The following is a 17,028-nucleotide window of genomic DNA, read 5'->3' on the forward strand; positions in this document are numbered from 1 at the left end:
GAAGTTTGGGTCAGTGAGGACATTAAATGTGAAAATTGTTTTTGGTTTTTTTTGGAAAATTCATGCCCTAGCAATATCCTCTAGTTTCCTAGTTCAGCTAGGAAAGCTGAACAAGACACCCCAGTATGAATCCTGTTGTGACGCAGCTACCCAAGATAGCTTTTTTTCAAAAGATTTCAAATAAAACTTCTATTTTTAATTGTTCTGACAGTCTGATTCAGCATGGTTATGAGCACAGTCCTGTCTAGCAGTGCAGCACATTTTTTGAATGATCTCACACTTGAACTAGAATATAGGGCTGAGAGGGGCCTGCAAGGCATCAAGTTCAGTCACCTGCAAGGACAAGAAAACCACTTATTTAAAGGATACGCAAGACTCTATTTTTCTGAGTCCTCTCATGCACCTCAACCACAAAGCACCATGGGGAAAATAGTCCTACAGCATGTTCCATGTAAAAAGCCAGAAAAGCTAGGGTTTTGTTCTGTCATTCCAATGGGAGAGAATTTTTTTGGTTAGTATATGCTCAGTTGATCCTAGGAAAAGAACCATGCTTGGTGCTGTAAAAGAAGACAAAAAAATCCTATGGTCCTTGTCCATCTGACTTGACCCTTAAGAAGAAAGACATTACAAACCATGTGTATAGATGAGTTCATAATAAACAAAATTGTCCTAGTAGTCTCTTAGAGAGTTTGCTTCTGGACTTACAAATGCCAAACCATCTTGTATTTTGTTATGTCAGTATTGTTGACCTAAATCCTTGAGTATTTAAACAAAGACTTAAGTCTCAAAGCAACAGAATACAGAGTTGGTCATTGACTTTTTCATTAAGAATAAGGTAACACAGCCACAAATAGAACTTGCCACTTGCCATCACCAGGTCTTGGTAGGGTTTAGATAAGGACGAAAAGGATAGGGGCTAAGCCAAACAAACTAAAGAAAAGTAAAAGGAAAATAAGCCAAAGTGGCAGATTAGTACATTGCCAGCAAATTAGGTGGCTTTCTAGCCTTTTCTATGCTCTTAATCTTCAGTGGCAAGTAGCTCAAAATAAAAGAAATAGATGCTTTAACTTGCACTCCATTCACTATTTATGCAGCCTCACCTGGAGTGCTGTATTCACTTCGGAGCACTTTAAAGCAAGACATGGGCAAATTGAAGGACTCCACAGCAGAACAACAGAAATGATTACAGGTTTAAATGATATGAAAAATTGTAATAATTGGGATTATTTAGTCTGGAGAAAAGAGAGCTGAGAAGTATTTGATTTAATCTAAAGAAACAACGCTGTGATATAGAGGGTGCCCATCAGTTGTTCACAGGGGGTAGGACAATAAGGAATGACTTTAAATTACAGTGAGGAAAGATTGGATATTAGGAAGAATTTTCCAACTATGAGGGTGGTAAAGTACTGTAACTATAGAAATTGTGGAATTTCCAATATTTAAGTACAAAATAGGCAACACTGGGCTGGGGTGGTTTAGATAGGGTTGATCCTGCCTTGAGAAGGGCCTTGGACTGAGTATCTCCTGAAGTCCCATCCAGCCTTATTTTTCTATTTCTGTGTGACTCCCTTTCTCCAGACTCAATTACCCGTCCTCGGTGCATAAAATCACTCTGGCTGTGGGAATAGCAGCCAGTGGTTTAGATCTGCCTGTTCCAAAATTACTATCCAGAAACATAGTAAAAACTAAAGGTTTGTCCAGTATTTAATTTCAATCTTTATGTGCCTAGGTATTCATCTTAATTTTTAACTGTTAATTTGAATTCTTCTGTTTCTTCCAGATATGGTCTCTGGCTGTCATTCTTTTAAGTAAGAAATATAGACAGCTTCCTCATATGCTTACAACAAATTTACTTGTTGCTCAGGTTAGTATCATGTAAAATATATATATATTCTGTGCGTGTGTACACGTTCTGGAGTACTGCATCCAGTTTTGGGCTCCACAATTCAAAAAGGATGTGGAGAAGCTTGAGAGAGTGCAGAGGAGAGCCACGCACATGGTCAGAGGTTGGGAAAACAGACTTTATGATGAGAGGCTGAGAGCCATGGGGCTCCTTAGCCTGGAAAAGCGCAGGCTCAGGGGTGATCTGATGGCCACCTATAAGTTTATCAGGGGTGACCATCAGTATCAGCAAAAGTGAATTATGTACCTGTTCTACACTAGATATTTTTTGTAACATTTTGCCTTCAATATTAAAATGATTGGAGCTTCTCTCTTCTTTTACAGTTTATTGCCTGTGTTGGAATGGTGACGTGGAATTTCATTATTAGGGAGAGAGACATCACTGTGCAGATCATCATATTTAGCTTGCTATATAGCTCTCTTTATAGTACCTACTTGTGGACAGGTAAGTTAGAATGTGACTAATTTCTGATTTTGCATAATACAGATGGGTACTAAAGCATGTAATTAACATTCTGGAGTCATCCTTTCTTACATCTTATATTAATGATTTAATCATGTCATAAATATTCCCAGTTCTACTCAGTAGTAGATCGATGCAAGGCTGAAGTGTCCATATTGTATGACTTCAAAGCCCCACTTTGGTCATTTTTAGCTCATTGATAGGTTAGAGAATGGAGACAGTGGGTTATTGCTGTTAGTGTAGGCCAGGCAGATGAGGAAGATGGAAACAGGGTATCACGTTGGGCAGTAGGGAAGCCAAATGAAAAGTGATAGAAGAAATGAGGCAGGAGGCCTGAGGAGATTAAGAGGAAGGTGACCTGATAACAAGAACAGGAATCTTAGTTACGCTAGCTAGAAATCAAGGTGCTTCATCACATTGGTTTTGTGTTTCAATGTCCAACTCCTTTTTCTACTTGGAAATGTAGGACAGTCATCATTCACACACAGTTGTAACATACCTTTTATGCTGATTGTAGAAATGTGTGCTGGTTAGGTTTCTACTGTAAACGATGCAAAGCCTAAATGACTACATAACTAGACTTACACTTTTCAAGCTTTTTGTGGTCCGTGATGAAATATGAATAAGCATAGAAAATTGCTTGTAAGAAGTGTAGCCATTCTTTAAAAGGACTTTTAGCTCTTTTGCTACTTAATCATACATATATCTCATGCATATGTATGACTTGGTGCACTTGTATTATGTACCCACTCCTGTAGATTTGGATTCTTGCACTGTCTTACACAGAATGAATGAATTGCTAAATAGCTGGGATTGTTTGTACGTAGGGTTTTGGCTTGGATCTGTGGTGTCCCACCAAACAGTTCGTACATATACTTAATCATACATACCAGTTTTAAGTTGGCAAACTCTGCCCTGGCATGCCCATATTTTGCAAGATATTTCGTAATGGGGATAGCTGTTTGCTCAACACTTTTAAAAATCTGACCTCCTGTTTATGCACTCAGGGATTTCAGGTCCCAGTTTGGTTTCTTGTTTCTAAAAATTCTACCCACAGTCATACTTTCTCATAAATTATGTAAGAATTTTTTCAGTATCCTTATAAATAAGCTTTTGTGCCTATAACATGCTTAAAACATCTCTTTAAACTTTTCTTAACCTTAATATTAAATGTGATAGAGTTTTTCATATTTTTAAAATACCTACCTAGGTAACCTTTTTAAATTTTGTTAGAATAAAGCTGGAAAATCATTGTGGCTTATTTCTCTGACTTAATATATTAATAATATTAATAATAATAATATATTTTGAGGATCTGGAAAGAAAAAACTATCCAGCTGCATGAAGTGTAGTTTAGATTCTGTAATGCTTGTAGTACGTTGAATAATAACTAGCTACAGTAAATTCTGTTATCCAGCATCCCTGGGGTAAGGGGATTGCCAGTTGCATAAAAGTTCCAGTTATTTGAAATAACCCAGCAGGGTTTTCAAATACCACGGTGTAGTGGGGTGTGGTCGTGGCTGCATGCGGAATGGCAACAGCACAGGGTGGTGAGTGCAAGCTCCTCTCCCCCCCCGCCCCCCCCATGTCTGGCCGGTGGAGTGGGGAGGGGGTGTGGTGGTGGTGGCCACACACAAAACAGCGACAACGCAAGGTGCTGGGTGGCAGTGGCAGTCACTGCATGTGTCTTTTCCCCCACTCCCCCCCACCCCGCGTTCAGTCGGCCGGCTGGAGTTAATGGAGTATTCTGGTTGGTTAAGTACCAGATAGCAGAGTTTTTCATAAGGATCATAAAAAAGCCAGGCTGGAAGGGACCTCAGAAGGTCATCAAGTCCAGCCTCCTGCTCAGGGCAGAATCACCCCTGACTAGACCATCTAGTCTAGTCTAGACCATCACCATTTTATTGTACTCTGTTTTTGTTTAGGTCTCCTGTCCTTCTCTTTATTCATGTTAAAGAAAAGAGAAGTGTTAAAAATTCCTGCTGGATACATCATCCTGACAGGATGGGGGTAAGTTTGTATGAGGATTTTTTTCTAGAGAAAATGTGAACTTGCCACATAATTATTTTTGACGCTTTTTGTATTTTGATGTTTCAGCTTCCCAACACTACTAGTGGGTATCTTATTAATTCTTGGTGAACGTAACAACGATAGCATCGACTCAGCATTTTTTTATGGCAAATACCAGGTATGAATCTGTTCTGCTTCCACCTTTCCTGATACCTGTTTTGTCCAATACATTATAGAGAAAGTGTTTATATTCTTTGTTTGTTTCGTACGTAATTTAAAAACTTTCCTCCAAAGCATGTTTTGCATTTCTAGCAATACCAGATACTTAGGTTAAAAGAAGTGCAACCCAACTTGGAGGTTGTGGTTATTAAAATATATGTATAACAAACCATTGTGGAAGTGTGTTAGAAATAACGATATTGACATTTTTGGTAACACTGACTAGAAACGAGGGCAAATAGACCTCTTGGGAGGAAAGAGCATGGGCTGGATAGCTTGGGAATAATAATAAAGCCCTTCCCTAGTTTAACAGTGTGAATCTGGCATAGTTTGGTAATTATCTAAAACTGTTACTATCTAATGGGTAAATAGTTGTCTTGGTCAAGATCCTAGTAGAAGATGCAGTAATCTTATATGGACATTTACATGACAGTGGCTAGTATCCTTGTTCAAGTCATGTCAACGAAGCCAAGAACTGAAAGCATCTGGAGTATAAACTACATTTTGCTCCTTGCATCTTTGGGGTAATATATACAGTGGAAGTGTACCTTGGTAATGTATCTTTTCTATGCATAGAGAAAATTCCACAATACAGACCTGTCATCTGCATTGAAATAACTTTAAAATGGGTGGATGGGTATTGGTGACAGATTTGTCAGAAGGAAATATTAATGGGACTCCCAGGTAGAGAGGAGTGGGAAATGGAGCCTGGCAGGTAAAAAAAGAAAATGCTGTTGTCCCTGGGATTAAGGTGTACTTGGACAGAATCTGAAAAGAGGAGGAATGGTCCTGGGGCAGAAGGAGAAGGTGTGAGATCTGGTAATGTGGAAAGAAGATCCTGACAGAAAACAGGTCAAAGAAAAACAGTTGTTCAAATTATCTGCATTAAAAAAATCAGTGTGGCCAGGTCTTTGAAGTTCACCTCTTTAGCCATAAAACTTAATGGTAGTTAACACGGAAGTACATTTTGTCTACATTCAGATTTACTTTGGTATAAAGTGTTCTAGATTCGAGAATATTATAGATATCAAATGTAGAATTTTAATGCTCTTTTGCAGTTTTTTTTATATTCAGGCATATCTCTTTGTCTGTCTTCTGCCTTTGACAGATAATTACTACAGCAGTGACTCTATTCATCAGCTTATTGATGTCAGGCATTTCCCTTATGTGTATGAATCGAAATAGACAGGAATCAAACTATGAAGTCTTGAGCCCATATTCATCTAATAGCCAAATAGAAGAACCTGAAAGAGAAAGGAATGAAGAAAGCCAGGCATCAGTTGATAGCTCCCAGACTTTCACAGATATCTCTGCAGAAAGAGGTACAGAATAGGGGAGTTGGGGATAATCCAATTTAACTTATAGCTAAAAGAAAAGAAAACTTGTTTTCATTAATGCTTAAAAGTGCTAAGCTGTTGGGATGGGTTAATATGTAAAGACCTAGAAAATTGTATTTGGATTTCTGTAATATATTTTAGGGGAGCTTTCTTCTTTATCATCATATATAATACTATGTGTATGTGTATTTAAAGTGTATAATGGGGTATATGTGATATCCACATCATTAATTGTATTTATCAGGTATTTTTTACTATTTATCTGCATCTGGCTGTGTCTCTGAAGACAAACTAGACACCTACAACATGTTTACAGATTGCTTAGTGGTTAAACCATTCCTTATTTTGCTTAATTGGGTTTACTTTTCTTTATCAGTCATAATCTCCCCAATATTGTCTGCAGCTGACAGTGCTTATGTTGCTCCTGTAGTTGTAATGTCATGTTGAACAATTCTGTATATTAGATATCTGAAGTTGTTCTGCTCTGAATTGGAAACTAGAAGACGGTTCTTAGGTACTCTGGATTTGGGATGTATGCAGAGACACAGTACATGCTGTTACTCTTCCATTTAAAGCTATACGGATAATTTTCTCATCCATCACATCATCTGAAAGAGGCTATAACTGTTCCTATATTTTATATGTTAATAGGTTGCTGCTCCTGCCAAACAGTGAATGGTGGATTACGCTGCTCCAGAGAATGTGAGCCAGTGTCAAAAGCTAATACTAATGGTAGTGAGGATCCTTCAACTGAGATGGGTACAGTGATAATGTATTCTCACCTATTGTTCAGACTATTACACTAAGTTATTTAGTATTCCTGTGAGAGACGTAACATTGAATTTGGGATCTCACTTTAGCAACTCTGACTGTCCTCTAACTGAAGGTAAAATTTAGATACCTGGCATCAGCTTAACTTATTGTAATTTACTGCCTTCCATCAAAGACTATTATCAGTAGTTTCTGATGTCCAGGACCAGCAATTTGCAGCAGCCAGTTTGGAAACCTGCAAAGAATGCAGCTATTTGAGAGGATTTGGCTTCTATTTTTTCAATGCAAGTCCTCTCCAGTGCTGTGTGGCTGTCACAATGAGCTCTATCAGCTCATTGTTAATAATTGGAGTTCTGGAGGCCTAACCTCAAACCCACAGAAGTCTCTCTCTCTCTCTCGATTTCAAAGGGTTTGGAGTTAAGCCCTGTGGATCTAATTTTGCCATTTCATGTGATATTCTTCAAATATTTAGACTTCATTTTGACTCTACCATTTTGCAGTTTACCTTACCTACCTTTGTTTTTGGTTCCCAGAGGGTTTCTGACATGTAATGAGAGCCCTTGGTTTAAGCTACTTCCATTTCAGTAACTCGTAGTCAGTTATTCACACTGTAGCCTTCCTCTGTAGTGTGTTTTTGCAAGCAAATTCCCTTCCATACTGTTGGCACAAGAAACACATTTTCAACGCGTCTGACTCTGAAGTGAAAAATATTTCTCACAGTAACACCTCAGTAAAGACTGATTCTACACAAAATTACATCACAAGGGCATGTTTTATTGGTTTAAAAAAAGCACTGCCTTTTTAACTTCAAGACCTTAATTTGCTCAAACTTTTGAAAAATAGTAGGCATAGCCATGCAGGGAGCGCTCAGCTAAAATTGGGATTAGAATGAAAGCAGTTAGGTTCAGCTTCAGTGATTGCCAGCACTGCTAGTACTCCTATTGCAGCTGCTATGAAAGATGCCCATTTTCACCTGTGTAATACAACTGCATCATGCAGTTATTTTACTGCCATCTAGTGGCAGATACTGAGAGCTCCCAAAGTACTGTGAAAAAACAAATATCCATTTTGTAAGCTTATTTTTAGCTCTGTTTAGTTGGTTGGGATTATTGTAGTATATTTCAGTATGCGTCTTAAGAAATCTAATAAAATGTATCCAGCTGCATTGAGTTTGCATATTGACAGAAATAGGAGGAGATTCATTGGTTGATGAAGAGCAAAAGAAAACTAAGCTTTACAGCAAAAATTAAAAGTGATACTATTTATTGAAATATGTCTTTCACTGTGTAATAAATTCTGCAAAACTTACTACTTTAGTGTTAGGTATGATATCTCTGTGCTGAGTACTACTGAACACTGTGAGTGTAGAGATGTAATTTCAGGAAGCATACTTTTATTTTATAAGATTTCCTTAATTAACTACAGAGTGAGCATATGTGCCAAAAATCAGCCATCATGCAGGTTGGTTGGGACAGGTGTCTGAGGAATTCATTATCAAAGCTAGCATTAACATTTAATGTACACACCCTTAGAATAGGAATTTAAAGCTAATATATGTGTGGGTTATACAAAATAAAAAATGTTTTCTCATAAATTTGGAGGCAGAAGCTGTTCGAGATTAGTGTGTGGTGGGGTTGGGGAGTGGTATTTCAGCTGTGGGTAAATCACCATGCTACTAAATATGTAAAGAGGAAAGACTGTCATTAGATTACATAGGCCACAAATATGGTAAAAATTCTGTTTGCAAGTTCTGCTTATTCACATCCTTTTCCCATCTCTCACCAAACTTTCTCCTCCATATTTTTTAAAGAGCTGCTATAAGATAACTGGGTTCTTGACTGAGTGTTATACAAAAGACCTAATTATGAATTCTGATTGACTTCTTTGCAGATCAGTGTGCAAACCAGTGTAGTGCTCAAACCTGCATATTGGCACAGGAAGAACAACTTCTACAAACTGGAGACAAACAGCTGGCTAGACATGTGCTGCTGTGTTTACTTCTCATCGTGGGCCTGTTGGCTGTAAATTTCCTCTTTTTGACACTGATTAAATAATTGTTCTGGGATAATTTACTGGGAAAGCTACATAAACAGCCCAAGTTCTGTTTTTTGTTTTGTTTTTATGAAAAAGAACTTCTGGGTCTGTGTTTACTTAGTCTGTGGCATTACATTCAATGAATGGATAAGTCCAGGTCACTTTTAGCAAATGCTGTAGGGATGAGCACAATACAAGGATGTGCATAGAATGAACTACATGAATATAATTGTTTCATAGATATAGATATAGACACACACACACACAGAGTAAAAGCTTTGTTATCTAGCATGAGTGGGGTAAGGGGGGTGTCAGTTATCTTAAAATTCCAGGTATCCGAGAGTTATACCGGTCGGTCCCTGCCGCGCACAGATCCCTTCCTGCCTCTTCCTCCACACCCGGTGTGGGGGGCGCACACATGCATGCTCAGCTTCCCCTTCCTCCCCCCTCAAATTTTCTCCCTCTGTCTATGTGGATATCAACTAGAATGGCTCCCAGCAGCTCCTCTGTTGGCAGCATCACTGACTGTAAACAGTAGAAATACTTGATGTGCATGCCGGATAGACTGAGCAAAAATTCTGGTTGCTAAAGTGAGGATTTGTATCGGGGTATATTGAAAATTCTGGTTAATAGAGTATTTCAGTTAGTAAAATGCCAGTTAACACAGCTTTTACTCTGTGTGTGTGTGTGTGTGTGTGTGTGTGTGTGTGTGTGTGATCACACAGATAAAATAATACACTGGACACTTCAGTAGTGCAGGATTATTTATTGTCTTCCAATTAAAGAGCTGAATGGTTATCTTCTGCTATAAAATATGTAGGTGCAAGTGAGTCAGGCTTTATAGATCTGCCTTGCAGATTCTTTGTTATTGATGGCAAGGCAGGAGAAGGTACACCCAGTTTGATTATTAGAATACAAGTTATACATGTAAGGCTGACTATAAGAAAAATGCATCATTTTTGCTAGTAAATGGAGCACAGAAATGAAGAGGCAGCAAACATCAACATCATGGTGATCCATGGTGTTATTATTAACATTTTTCAGCATTAATTAAATTATTGATCTTCTAAATATTAATTATCCATTGTTGTATACAAATATAAATACATTTGTGGTTATTTTTTCATATGGGATGGCTTAGCCTGGCTTTTGACCCCCATTTTGAGTTTTACTAACAGGTACTCAAATTCACAATGTTTTTTTAAAGTTGTAGAAACTTGAAAAAAAATCCCATTTTAAAAAGAAACCCTATTACTATTAAAGAAATTACTTTTGCTTATCAAGATTGTGTAGCACTGAAGCACATACCAGCAATGTTATATCTCTTAAAACTTTAATAAAATTAAGAGACTGTCAAAAACATTGGTGCTCAGTTCAGCAGGAATATTTGCTTTCTCAGATTTGGAACAGTCAGTGATTAACTAAGTATGCACAAAGCATAATCCACAAGAACAAACTCCTTTTTTTTTTAAGGCCATAAAGGGTGCAGAGCCATCCACATTAGTGTTCTGCTTACTTACCTTTAAAATTTACTGGAACATATGGCCCCTTTTACAGCTACAGAAAGAATACATTTGGTTACTTATTTTTTCAGTTTTTGCATTTGTTGGAAATGACTTGTTGCATTAAAGACAGTAAAATTGTTTGGGGTTTTTTTGTTTATCCATTTTATAATGCTCAACTTACAATTTTTTTTAACAGAATCTGTCCAGCTGCTTCTGGTGGTTGTTCAACCAAGAGCCAGGAAGGCTGTATGTGGAATTGCAGTTCTTTTGCGCAGTATTTAATTTTGGACAGGTACTTATCAGTCTCTGCTTTTGAAATTGCTTGTTTCTGGGTATCTGCTAAAGGTAAGAAGCTGCCATTTTTGTACATCTTGGCAGCTGGCAACAATTCTGTACTGATTGAAGTGTCCAGCATGCTGAAATTCCCTATTTTCTGCTATTATTTTGTTTTACTTCCATTGTTTTGGCTTCTGGTTTCCTGAGAGTTTTCAGTTTTACATAATGTTTATGTACACACTGGGGGAGAATTGTCAAAGACACAAATGGCAGCTGAGCACCCAGTGCCTAATGCAAGGTCCTGTCTACAGGGAAAAGATGCACCATTAAAACTCCAGGGTGTGAATTTATACCGGTCTTATTACCCTAGTGTAAAAGGCTGAATGTATATTCTTAGTACAGCGTAACTGTGGCTTATTTCAGTTTAGCTCATGGTGATGAGGAACAAATTTAATTAAACTAAAATAAGCCACTGTCAGGGTAGAAACAGACATTGCCTAACATTTCATTTCTAATACCATAGAAATTTTTATGGCCACACAAATGGTGAGCAAATAGGTGTTCCTGCTCTGTTGCACCACATCAATCCTGCGCACCCAGGGAATTACCACCCATTATTCAGCCCCTTGAGTCTCCAGAGCACCTAGTTTCATAGTTTCTAGGGTCGGAAGGGGCCTGAGGAGATTGAGTCCGACCCCCTGGCATGGCAGGAAAGAGTACTGGGGTCAAATGACCCCAGTGAGGTGTTCATCTAGCCTCCTCTTAAAGACCCCGAGGGTAGGAGCCTGCACCACTTCTCTTGGAAGTTGGTTCCAGATCCTAGCCGCCCTGACCGTGAAGTAGCGCCTCCTGATATCTAGCCTAAATCTATCCTCTGCCAGCTTGTGACCGTTATTCCTGGTCACTCCTAGTAGTGCTCGGGGGAACAGGGACTCCTTCTCTTGTGGAGGCTGAACAGGTTCAGGTCCCGTAGCCTCTCCTCATAGGGTCTGCCCTGCTGCCCCCTGATCATGTGTGTGGCCCTGCTCTGGACCCTCTCCATGTTGTCCACATCCCTCTTGAAGTGCAGCGCCCAGAACTGGACTCACTACTCCAACTGCAGCCTGACCAGTGCCGCATAGAGGAGGAGGATCACCTCCTTGGACCTGCTTGAGATGCATCAAGCAAATGCTCAGCAAATGGGCGGACGAGAACCTGATGGTGTTTAACACCGAAAAATGCAAGGTTCTCCACCTTGGGAGGAAAAACCTGCAGCATCCTTATAGGCTCGGCAGTGCTACGTTGGATAGCACTACAGAAGAAAGATACTTGGGGGTCATCATTGACCACAAGATGAACATGAGCCTCCAATGCGATGCTGCGGCTAGTAAAGCGACCAAAATGCTGGCTTGCATCCATAGATGCTTCTCGAGCAAATCCCAGGACGTCATTCTCCCCTTGTACTCGGCCTTGGTGAGGCCGCAGCTGGAGTACTGTGTCCAGTTTTGGGCTCCACAATTCAAAAAGGATGTGGAGAAGCTTGAGAGAGTCCAGAGGAGAGCCACGCGCATGATCAGAGGTCAGGAAAACACATCTTACGATGACAGGCTGAGAGCCATGGGACTCTTTAGCCTGGAAAAGCGTGGGGTCGGGGTGATCTGATGGCCACCTATAAGTTTATCAGGGGTGACCACCAGGATCTGGGGGAACGTCTGTTCACCAGAGCGCCCCAAGGGATGACGAGGTCGAACGGTCACCAACTCCTGCAAGACCGTTTCAGGCTGAACATAAGGAAGAATTTCTTTACTGTCTGAGCCCCCAAGGTCTGGAACAGTCTGCCAGCGGAGGTGGTTCAAGCACCTACATTGAACACCTTCAAGAGTAAATTGGATGCTTATCTTGCTGGGATCCTATGACCCCAGCTGACTTCCTGCCCTTTGGGCAGGGGGCTGGACTCGATGCTCTCCCGAGGTCCCTTCCAGCCCTAATGTCTATGAAATCTATGAAAATCTGTGGATGCATGAGAAGGTACGGTTGGCCTTCCTGACTGCATCCCCGCCCATGTTCATCTTGGAATCAATGATGACTCCAAGATCCTTTTCTGCTTCTGTACTGATGAGAAGGGAGTTCCCCAGCCTGTTGGTATGGTGCCGGTTGTTCCCCCTCCACATGCATCACCTTGCACTTGTCGGTGTTGAATCCCATCCTATTCTCATCCACCCACCCCTGTAACCTGTCTAGGTCCAATTGCAGCCTGTTCCTCCCTTCTAGCATGCCCACATCCCTCCACATCTTAGTGTCATCAGCAAATTTGGACAGGGTGCTTTTTACCCCCTTGTCCAAGTCGCTGATGAAGATGGTGAACAGCACAGGCCCGAGGACCGAGCCCTGCAGAACCCCACTGCCCACATCCCTCCAAATCGAAAGTGACCCATCCACCACCAAAGCCAAACCTGCCTGGCTTTTCCTGCTTAGAGACATGCCCTGGGGAACCTTGGGGCACCTTTCTGTAAGTGGAGAAAGGTGGGGTTCTTCACTTATGAAGACCTGTCCTGGTCTCTGTAAGTGGGGAAAGCCTCTGCTGTGTGAAGGCATGGGACCCACAGAATCCCTGGCACCCCATACCTCCATGCCAGGGCTTGCACTGACCTGTGCTTCACACAGAGGCATGGTTCAGCAAGGAGATGTGGGGAGGCATAGGACCTGTGTGAAGCATGGGTCACTGCAGGGCATGGGGCACTAAGAATTCCCCAGGTTCTGCATTGCCATGTGCCTTCTTGTTGGGACCCACATTACCCCCTACTTCTAGGGCTGGGTGAAACGGTTGTGTTTTGATTTTGGATTTGGACGTTTCAGAGGACAATGATTTTGTTTCGGTGTTTCGGATCACTTTCCTGTTTCATTTTGGCCAAATCTCCTCTGAATCAGTTTCAAATGGGCTGCAAGCTTCACACAGCCCTACCCAGCTGGGTGAGGCTTGGTGCCAGAGGCTGAAGGGCCTCAGTGGGGAGCAGGATGGAGCCATGGGTGGTTCACCTGGGGAAGAGCAGGCAAGGAGACCCCCGCATGAATCTCTGATTCCTGTCACGCCGGGTCGCGTGGCAGGGAAGCAGCGCAGAGCAGCGAGCAAGCCTGCTGGTCCCTGCCACACATCTTGGCTCCGCAGGGAGCAGAGATCCATGCTGGGGGACTCCTTGCTGCCACTGCCCGCCCTGTGCTGCCCCAGCGATGTGGAGTGGGTAGCAGTGGCAAGGAAAACCTAGCCTGGATCTCTGCTGCCTGCAGAGCCAGGTTGCACGGCAGGGATTCCCTAGTCCCTGGTGCGATTTCCCCCTCTCTCTGATCATTTGCCCAGCTCTTCCTGGAGGGTGCGGGCCTCTGGATCTGAGTGTCAGGTTTCAGTCTGGCCCCTGGATCCGTGTGTCAGGTTTCAGCCACACCACAGTCTTCCCAGCACTCGGCACAGGCTGTGCCAAGCATCTGTTACTGGTTCCAGCCTGCAGCGGCAGGCTGCTGAAACCCTGCAGGCAGACCCCCTTGGGAAGAGCTGGGGGAAGTGATCGGAGAGCTGGGGAATGGAACCGGGAGCTAGATGACTACTTTGATATTGACCTTACCCTCCCTCTTCTTAATTTTTGTTTCCCTGCAAGCCCAGCTCCAAAATTCTCCAAAACATTTCCAAAACATTTTGGAGCCTTCTGACTAGTTTCGGAGCTGTTTCAGAGCTTTCCATTTCAATTCGGATTTGGTTTTTCGGGTGCTGAAATAGGCCAAAACACCTCTGAAATGAAACGACTGCTGAAATTTTGCACAGTCATACCTACTTCATGCAGAGACATGGGTCCTGGCATGGAGGCTTAGGGTGTTGGGGATTCCCCAGGTCACACACCAGCTCATGCCCTGGCACAGAGCACAGGGCGATGTAGGTCCTGGCAAGAAGGCGTGGAACAACAAGGAACGTGGGGTATTTATGGGCAAGGGGAACACATTGCTTGTTGTCCCATATTGGGCCACTGCCCAGTGCAGGACAATGGGTGACGTTTGTTTTGCCCAGTGCAGTGGAGTAGCTATGGCAGGATGAGTTCTGCCCTGGCTTGATCTGCTTCATTTGGAGAGGTTTGTTTTTATGCTCAGGGTCTGGATGCAGATATGGTTGGAGCCATTACATAATGATAATGTTTCAAAAGGGTGGCAGCTGTTGCCTTCTAATTGTAATGTGTGTCCAAGCCAGGAACATAGTAATGTAGCCAGTCACTTCAGCTTTAACACTCCTTCATCCAGGATTAGAGTTGGAGCAGTTTTGCTGTATTTGTAGTGTCCCAGCTTGTCCATATGCAACAAGTAGAATGTAACAGCTTTTGAAATGTCCCCCTTTTTGAAGTGCTCTAGCTGTACCTGTCCATGCCCTCAGATAAGTATCCACTGAGCCTCTTGAATCTATATAACTACATTGGCTGAAAAGACAGCCCAAAGTTATGGCAGCACAACTGTCTTGAGTTGACAAGCCCTCAGGTTTTTGTGGCTTTGAGGTCTCCCTCTTACTTTTTCTAGTAGCTGTCATTTGGCTAAAATGGCAAGAACTGATTTAGGAGTATTTTCCTCCTGTGCTCACCAGATGCTGTGGTGAAAACATTGCTGGAATTATATGAAATGCTCTTGCAGCCAAAATGGAAGGTAATCCCACCTAGTGCTAGTGCTTCCTAGGAGCTGCAAAATGTCCTCAGCTCTCCATGATGTCGGTTAACATTTGACACTGATAACAGATGATGGCAGATGGCGCTTCCCGGAAGGAGCTAGTAGATTGCAGATCGGAACCATAATTTGCTTGCAGACGCTGGTTTAAATGTGTCAGATTTCATATTGTTGCCCTGCTTTGATAAGCTGTTTAAAATGTATAATCAAAATACCATTATATTAAATGTCTTCAATATTATTTTACTAACATATAAACTGAAGAAGTTACATTTAAAAAAAAATCCTTTCCAGCCTGCATTGATCATTTTAATGTCATAAGTTAGTCGCTTCACTATCTGAGAAGAGATTCTGATGTTACTTGTGTTGGACTGATGTGGAGAAGCCTGATAAGAGGGTCATATCTGCATGTATATACACAGATAGATCTCTTAGTTATCTGCTGGTTAGTTAATGCTGGCAGTTTACATGACCTTTGGATGGAGGTCTGATCAAATGAGATGCATGTCAATTTTGCTAGAAACAGCTGGTAATTTTTTTTTTTTAAAACAAATCACTCATCCTTGGCTTCTATAGCATGATATTTTCTGCTCTGCAAGTTATTTATATAATGCCTTCTGTTTGCAAGTAAGTTGCTATCTGCGTATTTTTCCCATTATTTTAACTGGTCCCTGAATGCAGACTCTGGAAGGATTTTGCTATGTTTGTAGCATCATGCGAAATAGTTATCTTAATCAGTAAATTTACCAACTCTTTGAGAGGCTCTTGGACAGCTTGTTATATGTACCGGTCTGTCTCTTTTAGACTTTTGGTTCTAGGTTTATCATGCTGACATTTGCGTGTGTGTGTGGTTTTTTTTCAGGGCTTCATTTCATTTGGTATCTTTGGTTTAGATAAACATCTAATCATTCTGCCATTCAAAAGAAGGTAAATTGAATCTTTAAACATTTATCTAAGCAGAGTAAATGCAAAAGACAGTTATAAAATGTTACTGGTTTTCTAAAATGTCAACCTACATTTCAGCTTTTGCTCCACACTTCTCCTCCCTTTTTGTATTAGGCTAATTCAGTGCACAAAGGCTGCTTGCAGACATTTAAAAATAAGTAAATAAACCAGTGCTTTACTTTAAACTTAGTGTTCCTGTGCTGAGCCCTATGCCTGCGCAGAAGAAGTGGTGAATTACTTCAACCTGGCTTTGCAGTTTCTGGAAAGATTGAGTGCTTTAGTGTCTCTCTCACCTCCTCTGACCCTCACTGCCACACATTTGCATTTTCGCTGACCTGCATTCAGCATGAGATACTACTGGCTTCTGTCTCATCCAGGAAGAACACAAAACAACTTCAGACTGTCCCTCTGTCTAAAGAAGGGTGTTTGTACCCAAAAGCTTGCAAAGAAGAATTTTTCCAACTATTTTAGTTGGACTAATAAAAGATACCAGATTTACCCAAAGAATCTCGTCTGCCTTGTGCTTTAGGGGGGCTTTTTGACGGTTTTATCTAAAAGCTGATTGACTCAGCTTTAGCTAAAAATGCCAGAAAGCCCTGCTGAAGTGCCCTATCTCCACAGATGCTTCAGAGCCAGGTTGATATAACATGCTGATGCTGCTGGTAAAATGCATTTTTTTTAACATGTGCACCCATAGTGAGCTACAGTTTTCTGGTCCTGCTCTAATGTCACTGCCACTGGCTACTGGTGAATTGCAGTCTCAAGACACCAGTGCAATCCCTGGCTGGAACCGACAACCACCTGATTGTCAACCCCAGCCCTGACCTGCTACACATTCAGTTTAAGGCACCATAAATTGGCCATAAAAATATTCGTTGTTATATGTAGAACATTT

General features: G+C 41.4%; 1 protein-coding gene across 4 annotated transcripts in view; it reads left to right on the top strand.

Annotated features, from left to right (window-relative positions):
- GPR155 (G protein-coupled receptor 155) overlaps positions 1 to 17,028 on the top strand; it is a 53,706-nt gene that overhangs the window by 31,125 nt on the left and 5,553 nt on the right. For all 4 annotated transcript variants that reach the window (XM_090045442.1, XM_090045443.1, XM_090045444.1 and 1 more), the window contains exons 7-15: positions 1,781 to 1,864; positions 2,227 to 2,347; positions 4,291 to 4,375; positions 4,463 to 4,553; positions 5,703 to 5,916; positions 6,583 to 6,690; positions 8,593 to 8,723; positions 10,438 to 10,533; positions 16,051 to 16,115. In XM_090045442.1, coding sequence (XP_089901568.1) covers positions 1,781 to 1,864; positions 2,227 to 2,347; positions 4,291 to 4,375; positions 4,463 to 4,553; positions 5,703 to 5,916; positions 6,583 to 6,690; positions 8,593 to 8,723; positions 10,438 to 10,533; positions 16,051 to 16,115 — 995 coding nt within the window. The remainder of the gene's footprint in view (positions 1 to 1,780; positions 1,865 to 2,226; positions 2,348 to 4,290; positions 4,376 to 4,462; positions 4,554 to 5,702; positions 5,917 to 6,582; positions 6,691 to 8,592; positions 8,724 to 10,437; positions 10,534 to 16,050; positions 16,116 to 17,028) is intronic.

Source organism: Crocodylus siamensis, chromosome 4, assembly GCF_052110815.1.
Source record: "Crocodylus siamensis isolate JL-2025a chromosome 4, ASM5211081v1, whole genome shotgun sequence".
NCBI lineage: Eukaryota > Metazoa > Chordata > Crocodylia > Crocodylidae > Crocodylus > Crocodylus siamensis.